Raw genomic sequence first — 22,368 nt, forward strand, 5'->3', positions numbered from 1 at the left:
CGCTTGCTTGGGAGTGGGGCCAGCCTGGCGAGGGGCCGTGGCGGTTCTGGTCTCTGGTCATTCTGGTCGATACACTTATGGTGGCTGGACTTTTATTATATAGGATATTGTGAAATGATGACCACAATAAGTCAAGTCAACATCCATGATCACACATAGTTGCAAATGTGTTTTCTTGTGATGAGAATTTTTAAGATCTACTCTCTTAACCATTTGCAAATATAATATGCAGTATTGTTAACTATAATCACCGCACTGTACATAATGACATCCCAGAACTTATTTATTTTGTAACTAGAACTTTGTACCTTTGATCCCCTTCACCCATGTTGCTCACCTCCACCTCCAGCAACCAGCAATCTGCTCTTTATAGCTGTAAGTTTTTTTGTTTTGTTTTTAGATTCCACATATGAATTCTATGGCATTTGTCTTTTTCTGCCTCACTTATTTCACTTAACATAAGGCCCTCAAATGGGTCTGTCTAAGAAGCACATTTAACTCTGTCACCTTCTGCTGCTTTAAAACTGTTGAATTAGCAATTTTTGCCGTCAGAGTGAAGTTCAGACTCTTGTACAGAGATGATAAAGCCCTCCATAATCTATCCAAGAGAGACTCAATCAAAGGAGACTGAAAATATGATATCATATTGGATCTTAATGAACGAGCATACACTATAACTAAATCAGCTCATAGAAGTTTATTATTTGATTACTTGTGAAAAACTTATTATTCTCACAAGATCCAAGGTCTACATCTAGGTAGAGCATTTCATTGTTGGACAACTTCTAAAGACTGCTCCTGCATGCGCTGGGCGTCCATGCCATCTTTATTTAAATCTTGAAAATCTCCCTGGCTGCCTTTACTGCTTTTGCATCTATGGGAGGCTTCCTCTGACTGCCGGGCTGCAGAAACTTCTTCACAGGAGGGAGGTTGCTGATCCTGGTTTTCAGAGCCTGCAATGCACAAAGCACAGCCTCAGATGGAGACACAACACCCACCTGTCATTACACAGGCCAGGGAATCTGAGACCCTCCTAGACAGGACCACCGGCATCCCCTGTATCAGCACCAGCAGGGGCCAGGGAAAGGGACACCCAGCAAGACAAGAAGATAAGAGGAAGGAAACACAGCTCAATAGCAGTTTTCTTAGAGACAGGATTCAGTTCACAGTCTTCTTGCCCACATGCAAATCCTATGGATTCATCACTCTTGTGCAGACAAGGAAGACTAATGAGTCTGTCAGAGCAACACAGGCAAAGGCTCCAAACTGGAGAAGTGAATATGTGGGACAACTGAGCTGGAACTGAAGATAGAAAATATAGAATGTCAACCAGGTGGACAGTCAAAAGCAATCTTCCCTGTGAGAGAGAGAGACAGAAAGAGAGAAGGGGCTGTGGGGGAAAAAACACAGTGTCTGAGAGAAGGAGCAGGAGCAGAGGGAAGGAAATCAGAGGGAGACCTGTTCACACAGACTCAGGTAAAAGAGACGATGACACACTTGGGAGGAATCCCAGAGAAAATGAGGACAGAAACTGCATGGAACAGGGCTGAGGACAGAGACGCTGAGCCCTAGGTCCCTCTCATTGTGAAAGACAAACTATTCTCCTTGGGACAGCATCCACCTCAAATTTCTTTGGCAAAACAAGATTCTTTTCCTGCCTCAGACCAGAGCCTATGAGCAAATTTTGAAGACCTGGGGGCAGGGAGCCTGGACAATGATGCGATCATAATATCGCCAAAGAGCCCAGATATTAGATTCCAAGATGGGGGATGTGGGTTCCCTCCCCAGGGCTGTGAAAGGGGTCACCTTCAGTAGCGGGAAGTTGGTCAGAAGGCTGGGGTCAAGCTCTTCAACTTGGTAGATAAGTTCAACCAGGTGAATGTCAGCCTTACTCAGCCTGTTGCCAACCAGGTAGTTTTGTCCATGGCTCTTCAACACCTGGTGCATTGGAGGGAACAGGTTATGAACACAGGTGCATTCAGGCTGGGTAGCCCTGCTCCTGCCCAGGTCTCTCCAGCCCGGCTTCCTATCTCTGCTGTCTCCCTGGACAGGTGCAGAGCATCAGACCACATTCATCTCCCTGACTCAGTGAGACAGAGAGAAGCAGGTCTTTGCTGTTCTTTCCTCACTCCTCAGCTGACGCCCAGGCAACCATCTCCTTTTCCCATCCCCATATCTCTGTGCATCTTGGTCTGGCCCAGGGCTAGCACTGGCTGCACTGTGCTTCTATGTGCTACACGCCCTGAAGCCTCAACAGCTCAGAGATTTCAGGACTTGCCTTTCCAGGCTGTTCTCTCTCCTTTGGGCAAAGACTCCATCTTGATGACATCCTTCCTCAATCCTGAGAACACTATTTCAGAGTCTACATTTCTCCTCTTGTCTGCTCTTCTCATTTCCTGGTCTACCTATGTAGGACCTGAAATAATCCTGGAACAATTTGAACTCACCATTTCTCTTACAACATTGTCTCTTACTCCTAAGCCACCTGTGCCTCTCAATAACATTGGGAGAATTTGCTATAATTCACATGTGAACTGCCTAGGGGTGACTGTACTTGTCTGTAACTTACTTTTAAATGCATCAAAAAATAATGTTTGATTACAGCAGAGAGGGATGAGAAATATATAATTAAGCAAACATAATTATAAAATGTTAATTTTTAATCTAGGTGGTCAGTATATATGAGTTTGTTGTACATGTCTTTCAATTTTTCTGTTTCAGTTTTTTATAATTAAATATTGGAGAAATATGTGATGCTTATTAAAATTATTGCAATGGAAACTAAAGAGAAAATAAACAAATGGGACTACATCAAAACAAAAAGCTTTTGCACAGCAAAAGAAACCATCAACAAAACAACAAGAAAGCCCACTGCATGGGAGAACACATTTACCAATATTAGCACCGATAAGGCTTTAATCTCCAACATTTACAGGGAACTCATACAACTTAACAAAAGGAAGATAAACTACCCAATCAAAAAATGGGCAACGGACCTAAATAGATACTTTTCGAAAGAAGACAGAAGGAAGGCCAAGAGACATATGAAAACCTGCTCCAAGTCACTAATCATCCGAGAGATGCAAATCAAAACGATAATGCGGTACCATCTCACACCTGTCAGAATGGCTATCATCAACAAATTAACAAACAACAAGTGCTGGTAAGGATGCGGAAAAAAAAGAACCCTCGTGCACTGCTGGTGGGAATGCAGACTGGTGCAGCCACTGTGGAGAACAGTATGGAGTTTCCTCAAAAAACTAAAAATTGAATTCCCATTTGATCCAGTGATCCCACTTCTAGGAATATATCCCAAAAAACTAAAAACATCAATCAGAAAGGATATATGCACCCTTATGTTCATAGCAGCACAATTCACCATAGTTGAGATTTGGAAACAGCCTAAGTGCCCATCAGCAGATGAGTGGATTAAAAACTGTGGTACATCTACACAATGAAATACTATGCTGCTGTAAAAAAAGAAAGACCTCTTACCATTTGCAACAACATGGATGGACCTGGAGAGCATTATGCTAAGTGAAATAAGCCAGTAAGAGAAAGATAAATATCACATGATCTCACTCACTTATGGAACACAATGAACAACATAAACTGATGAACAAAAACAGATCCAGAGACAGAGAAGCATCGATCAGACCATCAAACCTCAGAGGGAAGGTAGGAGAAGGTGGGGGTAAGGGGGAGAGATCAACCAAAGGACTGGTATGCATGCATATAAGCCTAACCAATGGACACAGACAACAAGGGGGTGAGGGCATGAGTGAGGGTGGGGTGGGGGGTAATGTGGGGATAAGGACATATATGTAATACCTTAATCAATAAAGAAATTAAAAAATTATTACAGCAATGTGGACATCATAGAGAAAAAAACCACACATGGACCACTGACTAAAGATAACATTTTGGCAAATACGCTTTCAGACTAGATAGATACATATGAATGGATAAATAATTAATGACTACAATAAAATATCAAGTGCTGTTTTTTAAAATATATATATATTTTTAAAATATATATATATTTAAAATATAAATATATATATATATATATATATATATATATATATATATATATATATATATATATCTTTATTGATTTCAGAAAGGCAGGGAGAGGGAAAGAGAGATAGAAATATCAATGATGAGAGAGAATCATTGATTGGCTGCCTCCTGCATGTCCCCTATTGGGGATCAAGCCTGCAACCCAGGCATGTGCCCTTGACTGGAATTGAACCTGGGACCCTTCATTCCACAGGCTGATGCTCTGTCCACTGAGCCAAACCAGTTAGGGCTCAAATGCTATATTTTTATATGCATATTGCATTCACATGATCATAAGGCTCTTTATTTTCATGGGATCATGGAACTCTTTATTTTCAAAGTATAGATACACCTAAATTGCAAAGTCTGTTTAGGTTCTCATCATGTGAAACGTGCCTAAACTCTTAGCACCACAAGGACCAGGAGAGTGTACTAGTATGTTCTGATTAATGCCAAATTCTTTGCTCTTTGTGTTTTGTTTTGTTTTGTTTTGTTTTTTAAATATATTTTATTGATTTTTTACAGAGAGGAAGAGAGAGGGATAGAGAGTTAGAAACATCGATGAGAGAGAAACATCGATCAGCTGCCTCTTGCACACACCCTACTGGGGATGTGCCCGCAACCAAGGTACATGCCCTTGACCAGAATCGAACCTGGGACCCTTGAGTCCGCAGGCCGACGCTCTATCCACTGAGCCAAACCGGTTTCAGCAAATTCTTTGCTCTTTGAATAGAACCTCACACACAAGCAACAAATCAACATTTGAGTGAATGAATGATTTAATACTTAATATAAATAAGTTCCTCAGTATTAATCTTTTTATTTCTATGTAAGCCTCCTGTATCCCTTACAATCTTGTTGTTGTTCTTGATTTTTATTTAGCATGATTTCAGGGTGTTTTAATCTGAAATACTCCCCTTTTACCTTCAAAGAGAAGCATTAACTAATATAGGTATTATGTATATTGATGGAACTTTATTTCCTTAGTTTTGCATGACTTTCCTCAAAAGTTTGAGAGCCATGTCCACAAAATTTGTAGATTATTTATTCCTTAACATCTTTTTATCTGTTTCTTCCTCTCCACCCCACCACCTTTCTCTCTGTTTAGATACATCTCATCCATCCCAGACAGACTACCATATCCTCCTGGTGGGCAGTTGGGGTCATGTTTCCTATGCGTGTTGCCAGCATATTTTCCGATGAGTTGCCTTCCTCCTGCTCCTCTTGGATGAAAAGCCCCTGCATGGTGTTCTGCAGGATCTACTCCAATCGCTTGTGTGGCTCTAACTGTGGCCATGAAATGCCATCAAATAGAGAATTCTAAATCAGGTCCTAGTAAGCTGAACTTTTGCTGAAAGATTATAAGTTGGGTATAACAGGTTCCTATCCTCCCCACAGCTGATTTTGATAACATCCCTGGAGAGCCAGGGTGCTCCATCAGTAGTCAGGAGGGCCCACTGGAAGTGAAGGTCAATGTCCCTGGACTTCCCAGGCACCATTTCTCTTTGTCCTCTAATCTCAGTGCCCCAAACACTGAACAGCCCACTTACCTTTTCAAAGGCTGGGAAATAACGATTCGTTGTTCTCTCTCTGATCTGGGTCATCTTGGCATCTTGTTCATCAGGTGGGAATAGTGGTAAACGCAGGATCATTTCATTCAGATCTGCAATACCTTCTGAATACATATCAATCCTCAAAGACAAAAATGACTCAATTGTCAACTGTCACCTGCCTTTACATGTTATAGTTTAAAAATCTAAGAGAATGGGGTATCAGGAGGTGGCAAAGTAATTCACCTCCATTTTGTGCATTTTTTAAAATATATTTCTTTATTGATTTCAGGGAGGAAGGGAGAGAGAGAGAGAGAAACATCAATCGGCCGCCTCCTGCACGCCCCTGACTGGGGATCAAGCCCACAACCCGGCCATGTGCCCTTGGCCTGAAGTGAACCCGGGACCCTTCAGTCCGCAGGCCGATGCTCTATCCACTGAGCCAAACCTGCTAGGTCTGGGTGCAATTTTATATACCAGTAATTAAGCTATGATTTTCACTTAATTTTAACATTTCATATCAAGGTGGATATCTACGTCTAAAATTTTTGTTATATTCATGACCAAATATATTGACAGAGAACATCAGTGAGGTGTTCAGAGTCACAGGCATGGATAAATTGGTGGAGTCATTGAAAGTACTCAGTGAGATGCTACCTAGGGTTTGCCACCTCTGTTTTGGTTGGTTCTGGACACAAACTCCATGTGATCCATAGGCTAACGGCCTGCCACCTGAGGAATCTGCAGAGAGTCCCTGGCACAGACACCTCAGCCATGTCCCTCTCCCTTGCTCATCGTGTTACACCACCCAGGCCCATTCATATGCCCAATATTAGCAGTTCTTCCAGTAAGTTCCCATAGAACACAGTTCCCAACCCTCTCCATTGTGCTGATTCTAAATGTTGGCCCTGTTTGCACTGCTCAAGACTCCACCTGAAACATCCCCTGAATGGGTGCGATCCCTTATATAGTTCCAACCAGTGCATATTATAGAGGAGTTTTTCCTTTTGTTCTAAACTGGGTTTTCTACAATACTTATAAATATACCAGCTTTATTGAAATACTATATTTACATACCATAAATATCACCTTTTACGTAAAGTGTACTATTCTGTAGTTTTTAGTACATTCAGAAATCATCATCACATTCTCTAATTCCAGAACATTTCCTATCATGCCCAAAAGAAATTCTGTACCCTTAACTGTCACTCCCTATTTCCCCAAAACTCCTTCCCCAGGAGATCACACAACTACTTTCTGTTTATATGGATTTGAATGTCTGGACATTTCATATGAATGGAATCATTTTATATATGGCCTTTTGTGTCTGGTTTCTTTCATTTTGTATACTATTTTTGAAGTTCAATCTTGTTGTCATCAACATCAGAATTTTGTCCTCTCTATGGCTAAGTTACATTCCATTGTGTAAATATTCCACTCTTTGTTCATTCATTCACCAGTTGATGGACATGGCTATTCTTTCCACTCTTTAAATATTGTGAGCAACGCTGCTATGAACATTTGTGTGCATGTTGGGGAAGGTCATCAAGAAGGTGTGAATGTCATTTGACCCCCAAGCTGGACCTGGGCAATTGGAGGCTCCCCACTCCCTCCCCTGTGCTTGGAATGTGCTCTCCACATGCCTTTCCAGGGACACAGCCTTGAGATAGGAATGTGGTGATGAGACCATCTGGACTTGGTGTGTGACCCAGTTCAGGCCTCTATATAAGCTTTTAAGTTTCTGGAGGTGGATTCAGAAAACTACTTGTCTTGTGGTCATGAACAAATGTCCTTGTTTATTAGACCTGCCACCTACCAATAAGGACTAGAGTGCCTTTTTCTTCAGTCTCTCCCTGCCCTTCACAGATGGGAGCCAGTTTCAGATTTCACCTCAGGGCTCCCAAGGAGGTCTATGAAGCCATAGTACAAGGTTTAGTGTGGATGTATTTTTTATTACCTTGGGTACATACCTAAGAGGTGAGGTGCTGACATAGGATAGCTCTATGTTTAACGTTTCGAGTGCTACCAATTCCTTACAAATTTTAGTTTCAATCATGTGGTTCCATCTCAAAAAGAAGGAGAACACCCCCCACCCTTCCCCAGATATAGCTGTATTGAATATATCTGGCTGCTTCAGTTCTAAAAAAAATGTTCCAAGTAACCCTGGCCTCTTGAAAATCTTCCTCTGCTAACCCTTGTCAAGTGGGCAGTCCACACAATGGGCTGGTGAGTTAGGTTCCTGGTAACTGTTCCTGTAATTTCTGGAACTTGAGAATTAGCCCCTTTGTGTCATTCCTTCCCCAGTCTTTTCTTTGAAGGCCTGAGCACCTGGAGTCATGATTCCACCATCCTCCTGGCTTCATAGTTCCCCAGTGTTTGGAAACCTCTGTCACTCCCTGTACTACCTCTGTGGACTGAGTCTTCTTTTCTTATCCCACTGCTTGATTCCACTTCAAGTGGAATCCCTCCTCCTTATGAACCCTGCTGGACTGGACCTCAGTCTATTTCTCCAAGGCTCATGCTGCTCTTGGTCATGATCCCCCAACACAATCCTGATCATTCAAGGAAGAATCTAAATGGTTATTAATTGTTTATTAAAAAAACAGAAAAAATACCTACAGGGCTCTTTCCTTTATGTCTTTCCCATAGAGGTTGTATTTGGCAGCAATGTAGTTGAGAATGGCTCTGGTCTGTGCCAGCTTCATCCCATCGATTTCCACCATGGGCACTTGCTGGAACATCAAAGACCCATCTTTTGAAAGAAGAAAGAAAAAGTAGAGTGAAATGTCTCATGGATCACAGTCTTTTAAATATATATTTTATTGATTTTTTACAGAGAGGAAGGGAGAGGGATAGAGAGCTAGAAACATTGATGAGAGAGAAACATTGACCAGCTGCCTCCTGCACACGCCCCATTGGGGATGTGCCCGCAACCAATGTACATGCCCTTGACCAGGATCGAACCCGGGACCTTTCAGTCCGCAGGCTGACGCTCTATCCACTGAGCCAAACCGGTTTCGGCGGATCACAGTCTTTTAAATGGATAACAAGTTTGTTGAAATTATCAGGTAATACTTCAACAAAATGGCATTTTGTTCTTAGTTTTTTATAGTCCTTTTTCTTAACAATCTGCTTTTTATTTTTTAACTCATTATTTTATTTACCTTTTTATTTCCCATCAGATACATGGTAGCTGCTTGTATTTTTTTTTCCAATTGATATATCTTTGTGGATATTTTAAAAAGAAGCTGGAGAGAGGCTGCAGCAGGCTGCCAGCCAGAGGGCATTTCAAATGGGAAGTTCCCACAGGAACTCTCGTAGTGTTCACGGCACTTAAGGTAGGTGTGGAGAGAGATTTTTATGTAGGGGTCTCTTTCCCTGACTTCAACATCTGCAATATTGCTAGGATAGTACCTGGCAACAAACCATAGAGATAATTCAAAGCAACTGCTGGACTAATTTCTACTCTCTTCACCCTGATGCATGTGTTTGAGAGTTGGTGGATAGGTGGGGTCCTGAGCAGACACAGCTCCTCACTGTGGGTGCAGAAAGGAGAAGCAAGGAGCAGGCATTCCAGGTCACAAGGGATGATTCTTTGGCGAATACTCTGAGTTCAAGCCCTTCCTAGCCCTGAGTGAGTGATGAGACCTGCTCAAGGAGCCCACCCTGACACTTGAACTACTTTTCTTCCTCTTTCTCCCACCTTCCAGCTCCCACCATACACACACATAGGCATTGTCTGGTGTTCAAACCTCACTATAGACTTTATAGATTCCCTTATCAGAGCAATTTAGATACATAGTCTTACCATTTCTTAATTTTTCCAAGTCTTCTGGACTTTCCAAAAATTGCTCTTCAAACTAGAACCAGAAAGAGTAAAGGAGTTCTTGTTATTCATTCCATAGCATTACAGAACTTTTAACTTAAAATAACCTCTGCCTGGTACATCATAGGGAGGAGGTAAGATTTGTGAGTTTGGCATGGTACACAGAGGAGCACAATCCTGCCATTTGGAAATTCAGATTAGAGCCATCAAGAACAGAGCATGAAGCAAAATGAGCAGTCAGAGAAAGGCAAGTATCACATGATTGTGTAGAATCTAATGAACAACATAAACTGATGAACAAAACAGATCCAGAGACATTGAAACATACAATAGACTGATGTATTTCAGATGGAAGTGGCAGGAGGTGGGGGGCTGGAAGTGTTGGACCAAAGAATTTACATATGCTTAACTCATGGACAAACAATAATGTGGGGAAGGCCTGGGGAGTGTGCAGGAGCAGGGTGAAGGGTTATGTGCATGGGGGTGGGGGGGGAAACATCTATAATCTTTTCAGCAATAAAGATATTTTAAAAAGAGGACAGAGCATGGCTTGCAGCACTTAACTGCTCACACTTGGAGGTTCCATTTTCCTCCACCTGCTTTTACATCTGTCAATGGTCAGGTCATGATTTGGGAGGGGAGTGTTATTGGGGGGAAGGGACTGGGAAGTTCTTCTAGTTGTGGAGTTTAATATCTCAGGAAAGCCTTTCTCTCCATATGAGACAGGCCAGGAAATTGTGTGTCCCCCAGCATGGGGTATCCTTGGGCTCATAACCAGCTAAGATGCTGTCACCAAGGTGACAATTACATCACTTCATTTTATTTTATAGTTTAAAAGGGTTATTTTATACAATGGACATGGACATGGGGTGGTGAGGGCCTGTCCTGGGGGATGGGGGGGTGTTAATCAGGCAAAAAGGAGACATATGTAATATTTTAAACAATAAAAAAAATATCTCTGATGCGTTTGAATATGACAAAAGTTTTGGACTAGCTTGCTCGGTGGAACAGTCTATTGTGAATCTACATAAATCCATGGGGGAAGACCAGATATAGTGAGTTATGTGTGCAGCAATTTATAAAGCTTCCAGTTCAAGACAAACATAAAGGATGGAGGATGGTCATCAAGGGAGGGAGCTAAGGTAGGATAGCATTGGCTAGTGTGATGTTGCTTGTGACGCTAATGGAGATGAAAATGATTGTGAAGATCAACTTTTGGGAGCAGAGAACCCAGAAATCCTGGCCAAGAGCCTTACCCCACACCCTTTTCAGTAAAGCTGGGATGGAGTAGAGGAAGCCTGAGATGTTCTCCACATCACCTCCTAGTCACCCTCCTGTGCTGAACTCATCCTGCCCACAGGCTCTGAACATGTTCCTGAACCCTGAGCTGAAGTCGGGGTAGGTTGATGGAGGAAAAGAAAAAAAAAAGGCTGCATGGCACTATTTGTATTTTTTGTGTACTTTCTTACTCACGAAATTAAGAAAAAACCAGGCTCAAGTCCCCATGCCTTCATGAACCAATGAAGAAAGTATAATCCTGGCTCAGGTAAACATGTTGTTATGAGGCAGAAGGGAGCACATTAAAGCTCCTGTGTCCCTCACCTGAAATCCACCTTTACTGCTCTGATTTGTGGGACAAATTTTCCTGAGTTCATCCATGACTCCCTCTCCTGAAAACCCTCAGAGTTGCTGAGTCACTCTGATGTGGACTGAGAGAGATGCGTTTTTCTCATTGACACCTCTAGTGGGCAGAGCTCAACTGAGTACCACAGAAACCTACCAATTTTCCATGCAGAATCTGGCATTTTGACACTGCAAATCAAGCATGTCAAACTCAAAGGCTATCACGGGCCAAATAAACAAGGTTTAAGTTTATGTGGGCCACAAAAAAACAAAAGCTTCCATTTTCACAGAAACCTAGGTATATTTCCATAGAGACATGCTGAATACAAAAGGCTGAAATAAATGAGTCATCGTTAACATAAAATAATAAAACATTTTAATTAAAATTAATATCTTTTCTTGAACATTAACTTAACAGACACTGAATAACTGCACAAATTAATAAGCGTAACTCAAATAAACCTATTTTTCTTGTTCTCTGAAAGCGAGATATTTCCTGTTGTGCACACCAAACAACTCAGCACAAGGCTAATGACGTGGCAATCAGCTGCTAGAATATTCGCTGCTAGTATTAATGGAGAGAAATGGTGTGTCTGTGCATAAGGCATGTAAGGGAAATGAATTCAACATGATTATAGTAATCAGTCATTAGTGAATGTTGTAGTTCATTATTAATAATTATGTATAACAGAATATTGTAAAAATTAAGTTATGAAATTTTATTAAAACATTTCTTACATACCGTTATATTGGCTGGGCCACATAAATATTCATTGTGGGCCACATGTGGCCCATGGGCCACGAGTTTGACATGCTTACTGTAAATGCTTGGATGTCTTCCTAGATGCTCCCATGCCTCCTTTTAATCACCTATTTACTTGTCTGCATCCTGACTGGAATGTAAGCTTCCTGAGGGCAGGGACCTTGTCTGTCTTGTTCATCCATGTATCCCCAGAACCAAGCACAGAACCTGGCACTTAAAGGTGCTCAACAAAATCATTGCTGAGTGCATGCTTTAAGTCTTTAACAGGCAGGTTGTTATAATCTGCTCCTCTCCACTTTTGTGGTTATATCTTCATTTTAATTGCATTACATTCTAATATTATAGTTTTTATCCTTTTATTATAAAAATTTCTAGCATGTACAAAATAAAAGTACAAAGATCCTCTTTGTATCCATCACCCAGCTACAATCATTATCACACAAGCCAATCTTGTGTCATCTATATGCCACCCACTCTCCCTATCTTGTGAAAATTTGAAACAACCCCATATACAGTATCATTTAATACTTAACTCTTTAATTTATATTTCTAAAACATTACATTTATTATTAAAGTAACCACAATATCACACATAAAATCACAACTAAAAATTAACAATAATTTTTAATATCCTCTAATATTCAATCAATAATTGTATATGTGTCATAAATATTTTACTGTTCATTAAAATCAAATAAGGTCCATAAATTATGTCTTGTGGCTTTTTCTTTTGTTTCCTTTAAAAATTTCTTTTAATTTTTCCTGTACTCTTACAATGGCAGGATTTTTTAAAATTTTATTGGTCAAATAGTCCAATTCCTTCCTAATATGCATAATTTTTTTATTTAAGGCAAAACCATTCACAGGCCATCTAGTATGAAAGTCTTCTCGCTTATGTGAGAAAGTACTTTAATAGAGTCAATTTTAGTCTCAACTTAAGATGACAGAACTCAGAACCCACCTCAACTCCAGCTGCAGCCAGGAGCCACCGGATGGGCTCCATTCGAAGTCGTCCATTCATATAGTGAAGCCTGGGCTTCCCGGCCATGATGCAGTCTCCTGGTTTCTGTAAACATGAGTGAATGAGTGAGTGAATGAATGAAACCATAGAATCAAACTGTATTTTATGGTATACATTTGGACAGAAGGGTGAAGTATCTGCTTTGTTAATGGTGGAATTGGTGGAGTCCCATGAGGATTTCCTTTTTTCATATTCTCACCCAATAGTGGCCATTGGTGTCAAATTGCACCAAGTAAGTCTCAGGTTGCCATTTGTCCTCACTCTGAGGATATAAACAGGGCAGCCTGGCTCCCACACAGGAGAAGCAAGCCAGCCAGTGAGGGGCCTTGAAGCCAGAGGACTTAACCACAGGGAGGAGGAGAAGGGAGCAGAGTTAGTCCTCTGCTCCTTGGCTGCCATGCTGCTCTTATTCAAATGTGTGCAGTGGGGCTTAGTCCTGGCCTGATAGTCACCAACACCTTCTAAGTTTTCTCCACACAAGAAGAGGTTCATTCCTCTTTTCTACTGGAATTCTATATTTTTCCACCTCTGGATGAATTTTATTTTCCATTTAGAAAAAGGGATGTTAGTGCATTACCTTTATAGTACATGGAAAGGAACTAACATGTTTAGTGTCTACCACATAATGGACATTTTCTGATTTTTATCCTTATTTAATCTTGGTAAAAATGACTTGAGGTAGATCTTGTTATTATTCTAAGTTTATAGTTGGGGGTTCTGATGGTTATAGAGGTTAAACAACTGGCCTAAAATAAGTGGTAAACCTATCATTTGAACACACTTAAAAAACACTTGTACTGGACACCAAAGTCTTGGAGCTTCTCTAAAACAGTATTTTATAAACTATGGATTGTGATCCCTCAGTGTGCTGTGAAATCAGAACAGTGGGTCTGACTAGCATTTTCTATTTGAAATATAATAGGAAATATCAATGTACCATATGCAGTAAGTCTAACTACATACTAAATAAAATTTTAATTTAGTTACACTTACACTGTGTGTGAGTGTGTATATGTGACTGTATGCTCTGGTTTGTTGTAAAATGTAAGAAATTCATTTGTCTGGGTCAGCCAAAAAGTCTGACAGCTGTTGCCTTTTTCTAAGGTTTCTCTGCACCACTGACTGGATAATTCTTTGTTGTGGGGGGCAGACCTGAGCATTGGAGGATATTTACTTTAGCAGCATCCCTGACCTCTACCCACGAGATGCCAGTAGCATAGTGCCCTGTCCCTCTCTCCCATCATGACAACCCAAAATAAAATCAGGGGCAAAATCACCTCTGGCTGAGCACCACTGCTCTGTTCCAAGCTGGGACAGCAGCACATGGATGGGAGGAGCCAAAGACAGCTCCTCACATAAGGACTGGGAAATTCCAGCCAAGGTCTGGGGCAGGTTTTATCTGTGATGTGAGTACAAAGGCACGGGAGACATTAAAAAGCAAAGGTTTGCTCTTCCTGAAAGCGGCCAGGGGTGACCTCTGAAAATGGTTCGCTATTCACTTGACCCAGAAAACCCCACAAAATCATGCAAATCAAGAGGTTCAAATCTTCCTGTTCATTGCCCAGGTCATTAAGGGTACGCATATTCAAAAAGCCACCATGTACCTGAAGGATGCCACTTTATAGAAGTTATGTGTGCCATTCCGTTGTTACAGTGGTGGAGCTGGTAGGTGTGCCCAGGCAAGGATTCAATTGCCTAGACCAGTGGTCGGCAAACCGTGGCTCGCGAGCCACATGCCTCAATCAGATTGAGGACGTTTTTAGCAAAGGCCAGCTTAGGAGTACCCTAATTAAGTTAATAACAATGTACCTACCTATACAGTTTAAGTTTAAAAAATTTGGCTCTCAAAAAAAATTTCAGTTGTTGTACTGTTGATATTTGGCTCTGTTGACTAATGAGTTTGCCAACCACTGGCCTAGACTTAGCGGGGGACAATTTCTGTCCCATTCTTAGTCACTAGACATCTGGACAGAAAATGTTTTTAAGTATTTTTGCAAGATTTTGTGGTTAATTTCTTAGCAAACATATATGTCTTCACGCAATAGTTATATTTTTTAAAAGGTACATGAAATTTGAATTTTAATATGTCAAAAGGTAACCGTAAATTAACATTGCAATTATGCAATAAATGCTGTGTTCTATTCTGCCTTTTCTCAAGGATGCAGCCAACCCTCTGTTTTCTTCAAGTGTGTAAATAAAGCCCTGTGTTGTCATTCCCTATTTAGCCTTTCTTACAGCTTAGAGAACTACTGCTTGGGGCCACAGGTGTCCTCAGTAAAGCTACACATTCCGGTTTGAAGAGAGAGAACTCTGCCAGCATCCCATGCTCCCCCTTCTTTGGAGAAGCAGCACTTCCCATTCCCCTCCCCCTGATCTGTTTGTTGTACAGCCCCTGTCCATCCTTATAAAAACCTCCGTCAGCACTGAGATCTCAAGGTGGTTTTTTGAGGACTGGGAAAAGTCCCCCATCTTCTCAAGATGCCAGCACTCAAATAAACCTCTTTTCTTTTTCACCAGCACCTGTCTTGTGAGTTTGGCTCTCCTTGCAAAGGCAGCCAAATCTGGGTTTGATTACAAAAAAAGAGTTTAAATGTTCTAAAGGATATTTATTTAATTATTTATTTGTTTGTTTGTTTGCTTCTTAGAACCCTTGTTTCTGGATGACATGTAATATACTCTCTCTTTTTGGGGCATTTCATTCAAATTTCTTCAACTAACACTCATGGAGCAGCTTCATGTATCAAGCAATAATGGCTCTTTGGGAACAAGAAACAAGTCTGATTTGTTCCTTCCCCTTAAGGGACTTAAGTCTGGTCAGAAAAATAGGCTTGTTGACAACTGGAATTCTGAGGCTTTCCTGAATGAGAACTCTGTTTTGCTCTTTCTTATGTTGACAATTCTTCCAGGGCACTACTGACTCTCATTAGGTTGCACCATACTGGATGACTTCCTGTGCCTTCTGAAAACGAATGCTCCCTTGATGTATGTCGCTCTCCCCTCAAGACTTCCCAAATTATAGACCCAGAAAGGATCTGAGAAGTAGGCTAGTCCTTCAAGAGTGTAAAGAATATGCTACACACCAAAGAGAGGGTATGGCTTGCCAGCTAGCCAGTTAGTTATGAAGTCTAAATTAGATGCCAATTCTCCTGGCATTCGGACCAGTTTCTTCCTATTATTCTATATTACTGAATTTTCACAGCCCGCAGAAATTTGTCCCCCACTAAATTAGTGAGCTTCCAGAGAAGTTGTTGTAGTACACAGTGTATTGAGCACAGTTCGTTGTTCAACAGGCCGATTGCTGGAAGTTCAGTACACTCTCCAAGTGACATGGCATGGGTAGATTTCTCAAAAGCCACACTTTTTTTTTTAGGGGGGGGGGGATTTCCCTCATAAGTCTTGTCATTTTACAATATAGCAGTATGGAGTGATTAAATTATAAGCTGGGATCATGGAATGAAGTAGCCAATCCTGATTATAAAACCCAACACTGTGCCATTTAAATGGAACTATCTAACAGTAGAACTTTCCACATAGTAGAAACACAATGGTTATGCCAAAAAGCTTTGGCAAGGTAGTGCAGAGGAATATTTAACTTGGCAAATAGAAAGGATTTGCAAATCCTCTGTCAGACAGGGAATCTCACAGCTCAAGAGAAGGCCATTATTTTATAAGTTTGCCTAAAAAGTAAACCCAGAGACACTTGACTTCCTATTCTAAAATCCCTATACATTTAGATTCACTAGTCAGTTTGAGTCTTTTCTTTCTAAGAAAAGCTTCCTACCCTTTGGTCTGAAACAGTGGTCAGCAAACTCATTAGTCAACAGAGCCAAATATCAAGAGTACAACGATTGAAATTTCTTTTGAGAGCCAAATTTTTTAAACTTAAACTTCTTCTAACACCACTCCTTCAAAATAGACTCGCCCAGGCCATGGTATTTTGTGGAAGAGCCACACTCAAGGGGCCAAAGAGCTGCAGTTTGCCAACCACGGGTCTAAAACCATTAAACAAGGAAGGGGAGGAAGGAGGATGAGAGGAAGACAGAGGGCTGGGAGGAGGGAGGGGCGGGGCGGGGTGAGGAGGAAGAGAAGAAGAAGCAGGAAGAGAAAGGAGACAGATATGTGTTTCATCACAAAGTAACTCATATAAACAACAAGCTAATATAAGAATTCACCCATGGAGGTGTAAGTTCAGATTCTGACTGGCAGGCATTGGTTTCCCAACAAGAGGTGTCAGTTCAAGAGGTACATAACCATTGTCATACATTTTCTTCTCATTGCTCAATGTGTGACCCTGCCAAGTTTAAATTCAGTACCATTGTGTGTTGACTACTAGATGAACACACTAATGCATCATGTATAATGGCGAAAGTGACTATAATGCAAGCTCACATGCTCTCCCTGGAACTGGAATGTTGTATTTTCTCATTACCTGTAATAATAACACTCTTACTTTTCCCATATCATCAAGTTCTCTCTCTTCATTTTCAAAATTATTGGTTATTATTTTCCATTAAAGACCTGGCCTTGAGGAACTAATAAAAAAATGCTTGAATTGTCTCCTGAACACACAAAGAAGGCACAATAAGAACATAGAGTCCCCACTTAAAATCACACATTATTAAAAAAATTTCCGAGTGAAACGGACACAAGAAAATGTATAAAGATGTGTAAGGTCAGTACTAACCTATTAAGTTCACGCTGTCTCTCTGCTCAGCTCCTGAAGGTCACTGCCTAATAGCTGTGTTAGATGCTTAAATATTTTGACAACCCTCTCCCTCCTAAGGGGGTGGAGTCCAATAAGGAGCAGTCACTCCCACAGCCTCCAGCCTCCACAGAGTTCAATACTAGACCTGAAAGCAAACGACAGCTTAGCAATGTTTCATTTCAAGATTATCCATAAATGCACAAAGAAGGGATTTCAGGTTTATTTGGTTGCCCAATAGGTCCGTGGGAACCAGGCTTCTATTAACACTGCTGCTTATGTAGGATTTCATGAAATTTGCTGTAAAGATGGAAAAGTCTTATGGGAAAATGTATCATAGGAGGGTAGTGTCAGAAAAGAAAATAAGATAGAGAACATAGGGAGATAGCAATCTAAATTCGTAAAAAGGACTGAATGACTGTTGCAACCCAAATTCTCTAGGCCCAAAGAACCTGTCTGAATTCTCTAGCGGTGGGCAGGAGGAACTCAGCTGCCTTCCCTGGGCCATGTTAGACCCTTTCCTTAGAGACATTTCTCTCTAGCCTCAGGACCCTTGCATGTGCTGTTTCTTTTGATTGGAATGCTCTCTTGTCCCTACTCTCAGGCATCCTGTGCTTCCTCTGTCAAGTAGTTATGACCTTATCTGTTTAATATCTGTGTGTCTTTCCTCACCCCACTCCCCCCATTAACTGAGAGCTGCCCAGTATCCATGACTGACTATAGTGCCTGGCACCACATGGAAGAGACTTCATAAGCAAAAATAAATACGTATAAAATGTATAATGTATCTTTTTCTAATGAAAAACTTCTAACAGATATAAATGCAGAAAGACAAGTATGATGGGCCTTAATGTACCCATCACATTACCACAATAATTGTCAGCAATGTTTTGAAGCAAATCCCATTGTATTGCATCAATAAATAATTTAACATATATCTTTTAAACTTTGGTGAAATTATTTATGTTACAGAAAAATTGCAAGTGGTACAGAGTTTCCAAATATACTTCCCCCAGTTTTGTCTAATATGAATATCTTACATAACCATAGTAAAATGATCAAACCAGGAATCTCACATTGATACAATACCATTAACCAAACTCCAGATTGTTTTTTGACCAGTGTCTGTTTTCCAGTTCAGGATTTCACACCGATTAGTTGCCATAGTCTCCTCCAATCCATGACAATTCCTCAGTCTTTCCCTATCTGCCGACCTTGGGCTTTAGAAGAGCACTGGGCCAATGCCCCTCAATATGGCTCTGCCTGACATTTCCTCGTGGCTTGATTGAAGTTATATATATATTTTTTTCAAGAATACCACAGAAGTTATGCTGTTCCTATCTCAGGGCATCACTTCCAGACATAACATCATACCCAAGACAAAATATGTCTTATTAACGATGAAGCTAATCTTGATCCTTTGACTCAAGTAGTGTCTGCCAGTCTTGTCAGCTATAATGTTCCTATTTGGAATTAATACATATTTTATGGGGAGGTACTTTGTGACTATGCAAATATTCTGTTTCTAAATGAGCTTTCACCCACCAACTTTAACGTTCATTAGGGATCTTGCCTACAGCAAATGGTAGTATAGTGTTTGCTTAATGGTGATTTTCCTCATTCCTTCTACACTGGATAATTGAAATTCTCTTGTAAGAAAGAGCTATCTCGAAGAACCAAGATGGCGGCATAGGTAAACACCTATACTTGCTGCCTCTCACAACCACATAAAAATTACAACTAAAAGGCAGAACAACTACCACCCAGAACCGCAGGAAAACTGGCTGAGTGCAAGTTCCACAACTAGAGAGGTGAAGAAAGCGCATTGAGACTGGTAAGGGGTGTGGAGGCCTGGAAAGTGCTGGCACCTGGATGTGCTGCTCTTTTAGTCGGGAAGAAGATACAAGCTCCTGCTTGCTTGGAACTCCAGTTTTGGGCGAGACTCTGGGGGACCCAGACACATGCAGGGAGAAACTGGACTGTTTGGCATCGGGACAGGAACACGCAACTTTCTCTCAGAGGTACTCACAGTGATCATTGTTCCTGCACGGGGGCACAGGACACGGGGACCCAGAGACCTCTCCGGTGCAGGGCTGACTGGCAGCTATTGCTATTTGCTCCACCCTGGTGATTCCCAGAGACCCTGTTCCACCCAATTTACAACCCCATCCAAGCTGTGGGCATAGGCTTTTGCATATGAATGGCCTGTCCTTTCTCCACATTAAACCTGTCAAATTGCAGCTGGGTCAGAGAGCCCCAGAGCTTCCAAAAGAAGGCCCAAGGCCCGGCAGCAGCAGCTGGCCTTGTTTCACCACTGGGCCTCGTTTGGGCACTTCCAAACCCCATACAAAGAGGAGAAATCTGCAGATATCTCTGTAGCTCCTGCTGGGCAACCCCAGACAGTGGTTGACCTTGCACCTCCTTGGAGATCCAGGAGCCTGTGTACCCAGTGGTCAGAATGAGACCATACCGGATTACAACTCTTCACATCCATAAAAGCACACTCAAGGGGCAGACTCAGTGAGCACTAAAGCCCCACTGAAGCAAGTCCTGCCCCATAAGGGTGTCTCCTGCGCAACAGATCTTCCAGTGTAGACACAGCTGGTCATCACAGCCAGTTGGCCTAGTGGTCAATTCCTCCCAGTGATACCATCAGCAATCAAGGATTAACTACAACAAGACTGTGCAAACAGCTCACAAAGGGGTGTACCAAGAGCGTCCACGACTGGGGAAGCTGAGCCACTGGGCCCTATAGGACACCTACCACACAAGGCCACTCTATCAACTCAAGGAGACTTAGCAGCTACCCAGTACATAGAAACAAACACAGGGAAGCAGCCAAAATGCACAAAGAAACAAATCACAAATGAAAGAAATGAATGAAAGCAAAATACTGAATATAGAGTTCAAAACCACAGTTATAAGGTTACTCAAGAATTTTCTAGAAACCTCTAAGAAATAGTGTGACCCTCAAGGATATGAAAAAGGACCAATCAGAAATTAAGCATACACTGACTGAAATAAAGAATAATATACAGAGATTCAACAGCAGACTAGAGAATCCCAAGAATCAAGTCAAAGATTTAAAATACAAAGAAGCAAAAAACACCCAACCAGAAAAGCAAAAAGAATAATGAATCCAAAAATATGAAGATAGTGTAAGGAGCCTCTGAGACAATTTCAAGCACACCAACATCCGAACTATGGGGGTGCCAGAAGAAGAGGGAGAGCAAGATATTGAAAACCTATTTGAAGAAATAATGACAGAAAACTTCCCTACCTGGTGAAAGAAATAGATTTACAAGTCCAGGAAGCGCAGAGAACCCCAAACAAAAGGAATCCAAAGAGGACCACACCAAGACACATCATAATTAAAATGCCAAGGGCAAAAGACAAAGAGAATCTTAAAGGCAGCAAGAGAAAAACAGTTAGTTACCTAAAACAGTCGTTACCATACGACTGTCAGCTGATTTCTCAACAGAAACTATGCAGGCCAGACGGGAGTGGCAAGAAATATACAAAATGATGAATAGCAAGAACCTACAACCAAGATTACTCTACCCAGCAAAGCTATCATTTAGAATTGAAGGTCAGATAAAGAGCTTCACAGACAAGATAAAGCTAAAGGAGTTCATCAACACCAAAACCAGTATTATATGAAATGCTGAAGGGTATTCTCTAAGAAGAGAAAGAAGAAGAAAAAGGTAAAGATAAAAAATTATGAACAATAAAGTGACAACAAATACATATCTATCAACAAGTGAATCTAAAAATCAAATGAATAAAAAACCTGATGAACAGAACAGACTGGTGAATGTAATAGAATCAGGGGCTTGGAACAGGAGCAGACTGACAATTCTCAGGGGGAAGGGGTTGTGGGGGATGCAGGAAGAGATTGGACAAAGAGCTTACACCTATGGATGAGGTCAGTGGGGGGCGGGGAAGACCTGGAGTGGGGTAGAAACCTGGTGGAGGGGAGCTATGGGGGGAAAAAAGAGGAACATCTGTAATAATCTGAACAATAAAGTTTTTTTTTTTTTTAAAGAAAGCGCTATCTCTTCTCCCTTATTTATTTATTTATTCAAGTATTTAATTTTAGCAGCATGGACTTATGGATATTTTATCATAAGGGTTTTGATCTAATACTATTAATACACATTTTGTTGCTCAAATTATTCCAGCTTTGGCCATTGGGCGATACTTCAGGTTGACTCCTATGTCCTTTAAGACAAGTTACCTCCCTTTATGGGTAATTCCATATATTTTCTGCCCCAAAGATGTTTCAGGTTATCTTGTGTTTCCTCTACCCCAATCCAGACTGGTCAAGCAGGGCTAGTGAATGTTCCCAAGAGGAAGGCAAGAGGCCCCTCCATGCCCAAGGCTATAATTGGGCTGGAGCTTGGGGTGAGGAGGGATGTGAGGAGGCACCCGTGCAGGCATGGGAGTCACTGAAGAAGGTAAAGAAGGTGGTGATCATCAGATTTGCATCTTAGAAAAACTGTTACTGAACTAAAGGGGTTCATTTGCCTGTGTGCATAAAAGCCCAATCAAATGCAGCAGGTTTATTCATTGAGGAAATGGCACCAAGCCGAGAGCCACAGGTGAGCAAATGCTCAAAGACATGGCTCCTGATGGCTTCTAGTGGACACATTATGAAGGGGAAGAAATCATTAATCATGATGAATAAGCGAGTTAGGGTCGGGGTCATGGTCATGGTTCTAATGGTTGGTCGATGCTAGAGTAGGGGGTAGTTATCAATGCATGTGGTCCTGATGTCAGCTGTGGCATTGCTCTGTCTGCTTTCACAAGGGTGTGGTTGGT

At 41.3% G+C, this 22,368-nt stretch overlaps 1 protein-coding gene across 2 annotated transcripts; it reads right to left on the reverse strand.

The window, feature by feature from the left end:
- Positions 1-688: 688 nt before the first annotated feature.
- LOC114230796 (glutathione S-transferase A2-like) lies at positions 689-17,575 on the reverse strand. Of its 2 annotated transcripts, XM_054722404.1 has the most exons (7): positions 17,530-17,575; positions 12,786-12,890; positions 9,421-9,472; positions 8,232-8,364; positions 5,613-5,754; positions 1,807-1,938; positions 689-953 (listed from the first exon to the last, which is right to left on the reverse strand). In XM_054722404.1, the coding sequence occupies exons 2-7, from the start codon at positions 12,870-12,872 to the stop codon at positions 831-833; spliced, it is 669 nt and encodes a 222-aa protein (XP_054578379.1). In that variant the 5' UTR covers positions 12,873-12,890; positions 17,530-17,575; the 3' UTR covers positions 689-830. The 2 variants fall into 2 exon arrangements, with proteins under 2 accessions (XP_054578379.1, XP_054578380.1); XM_054722405.1 differs by lacking the exon at positions 1,807-1,938.
- Between the last annotated feature and the right edge of the window lie 4,793 nt (positions 17,576-22,368).

This window comes from Eptesicus fuscus, chromosome 10 (genome assembly GCF_027574615.1).
Source record: "Eptesicus fuscus isolate TK198812 chromosome 10, DD_ASM_mEF_20220401, whole genome shotgun sequence".
In the NCBI taxonomy this organism is placed as follows: Eukaryota; Metazoa; Chordata; class Mammalia; order Chiroptera; family Vespertilionidae; genus Eptesicus; species Eptesicus fuscus.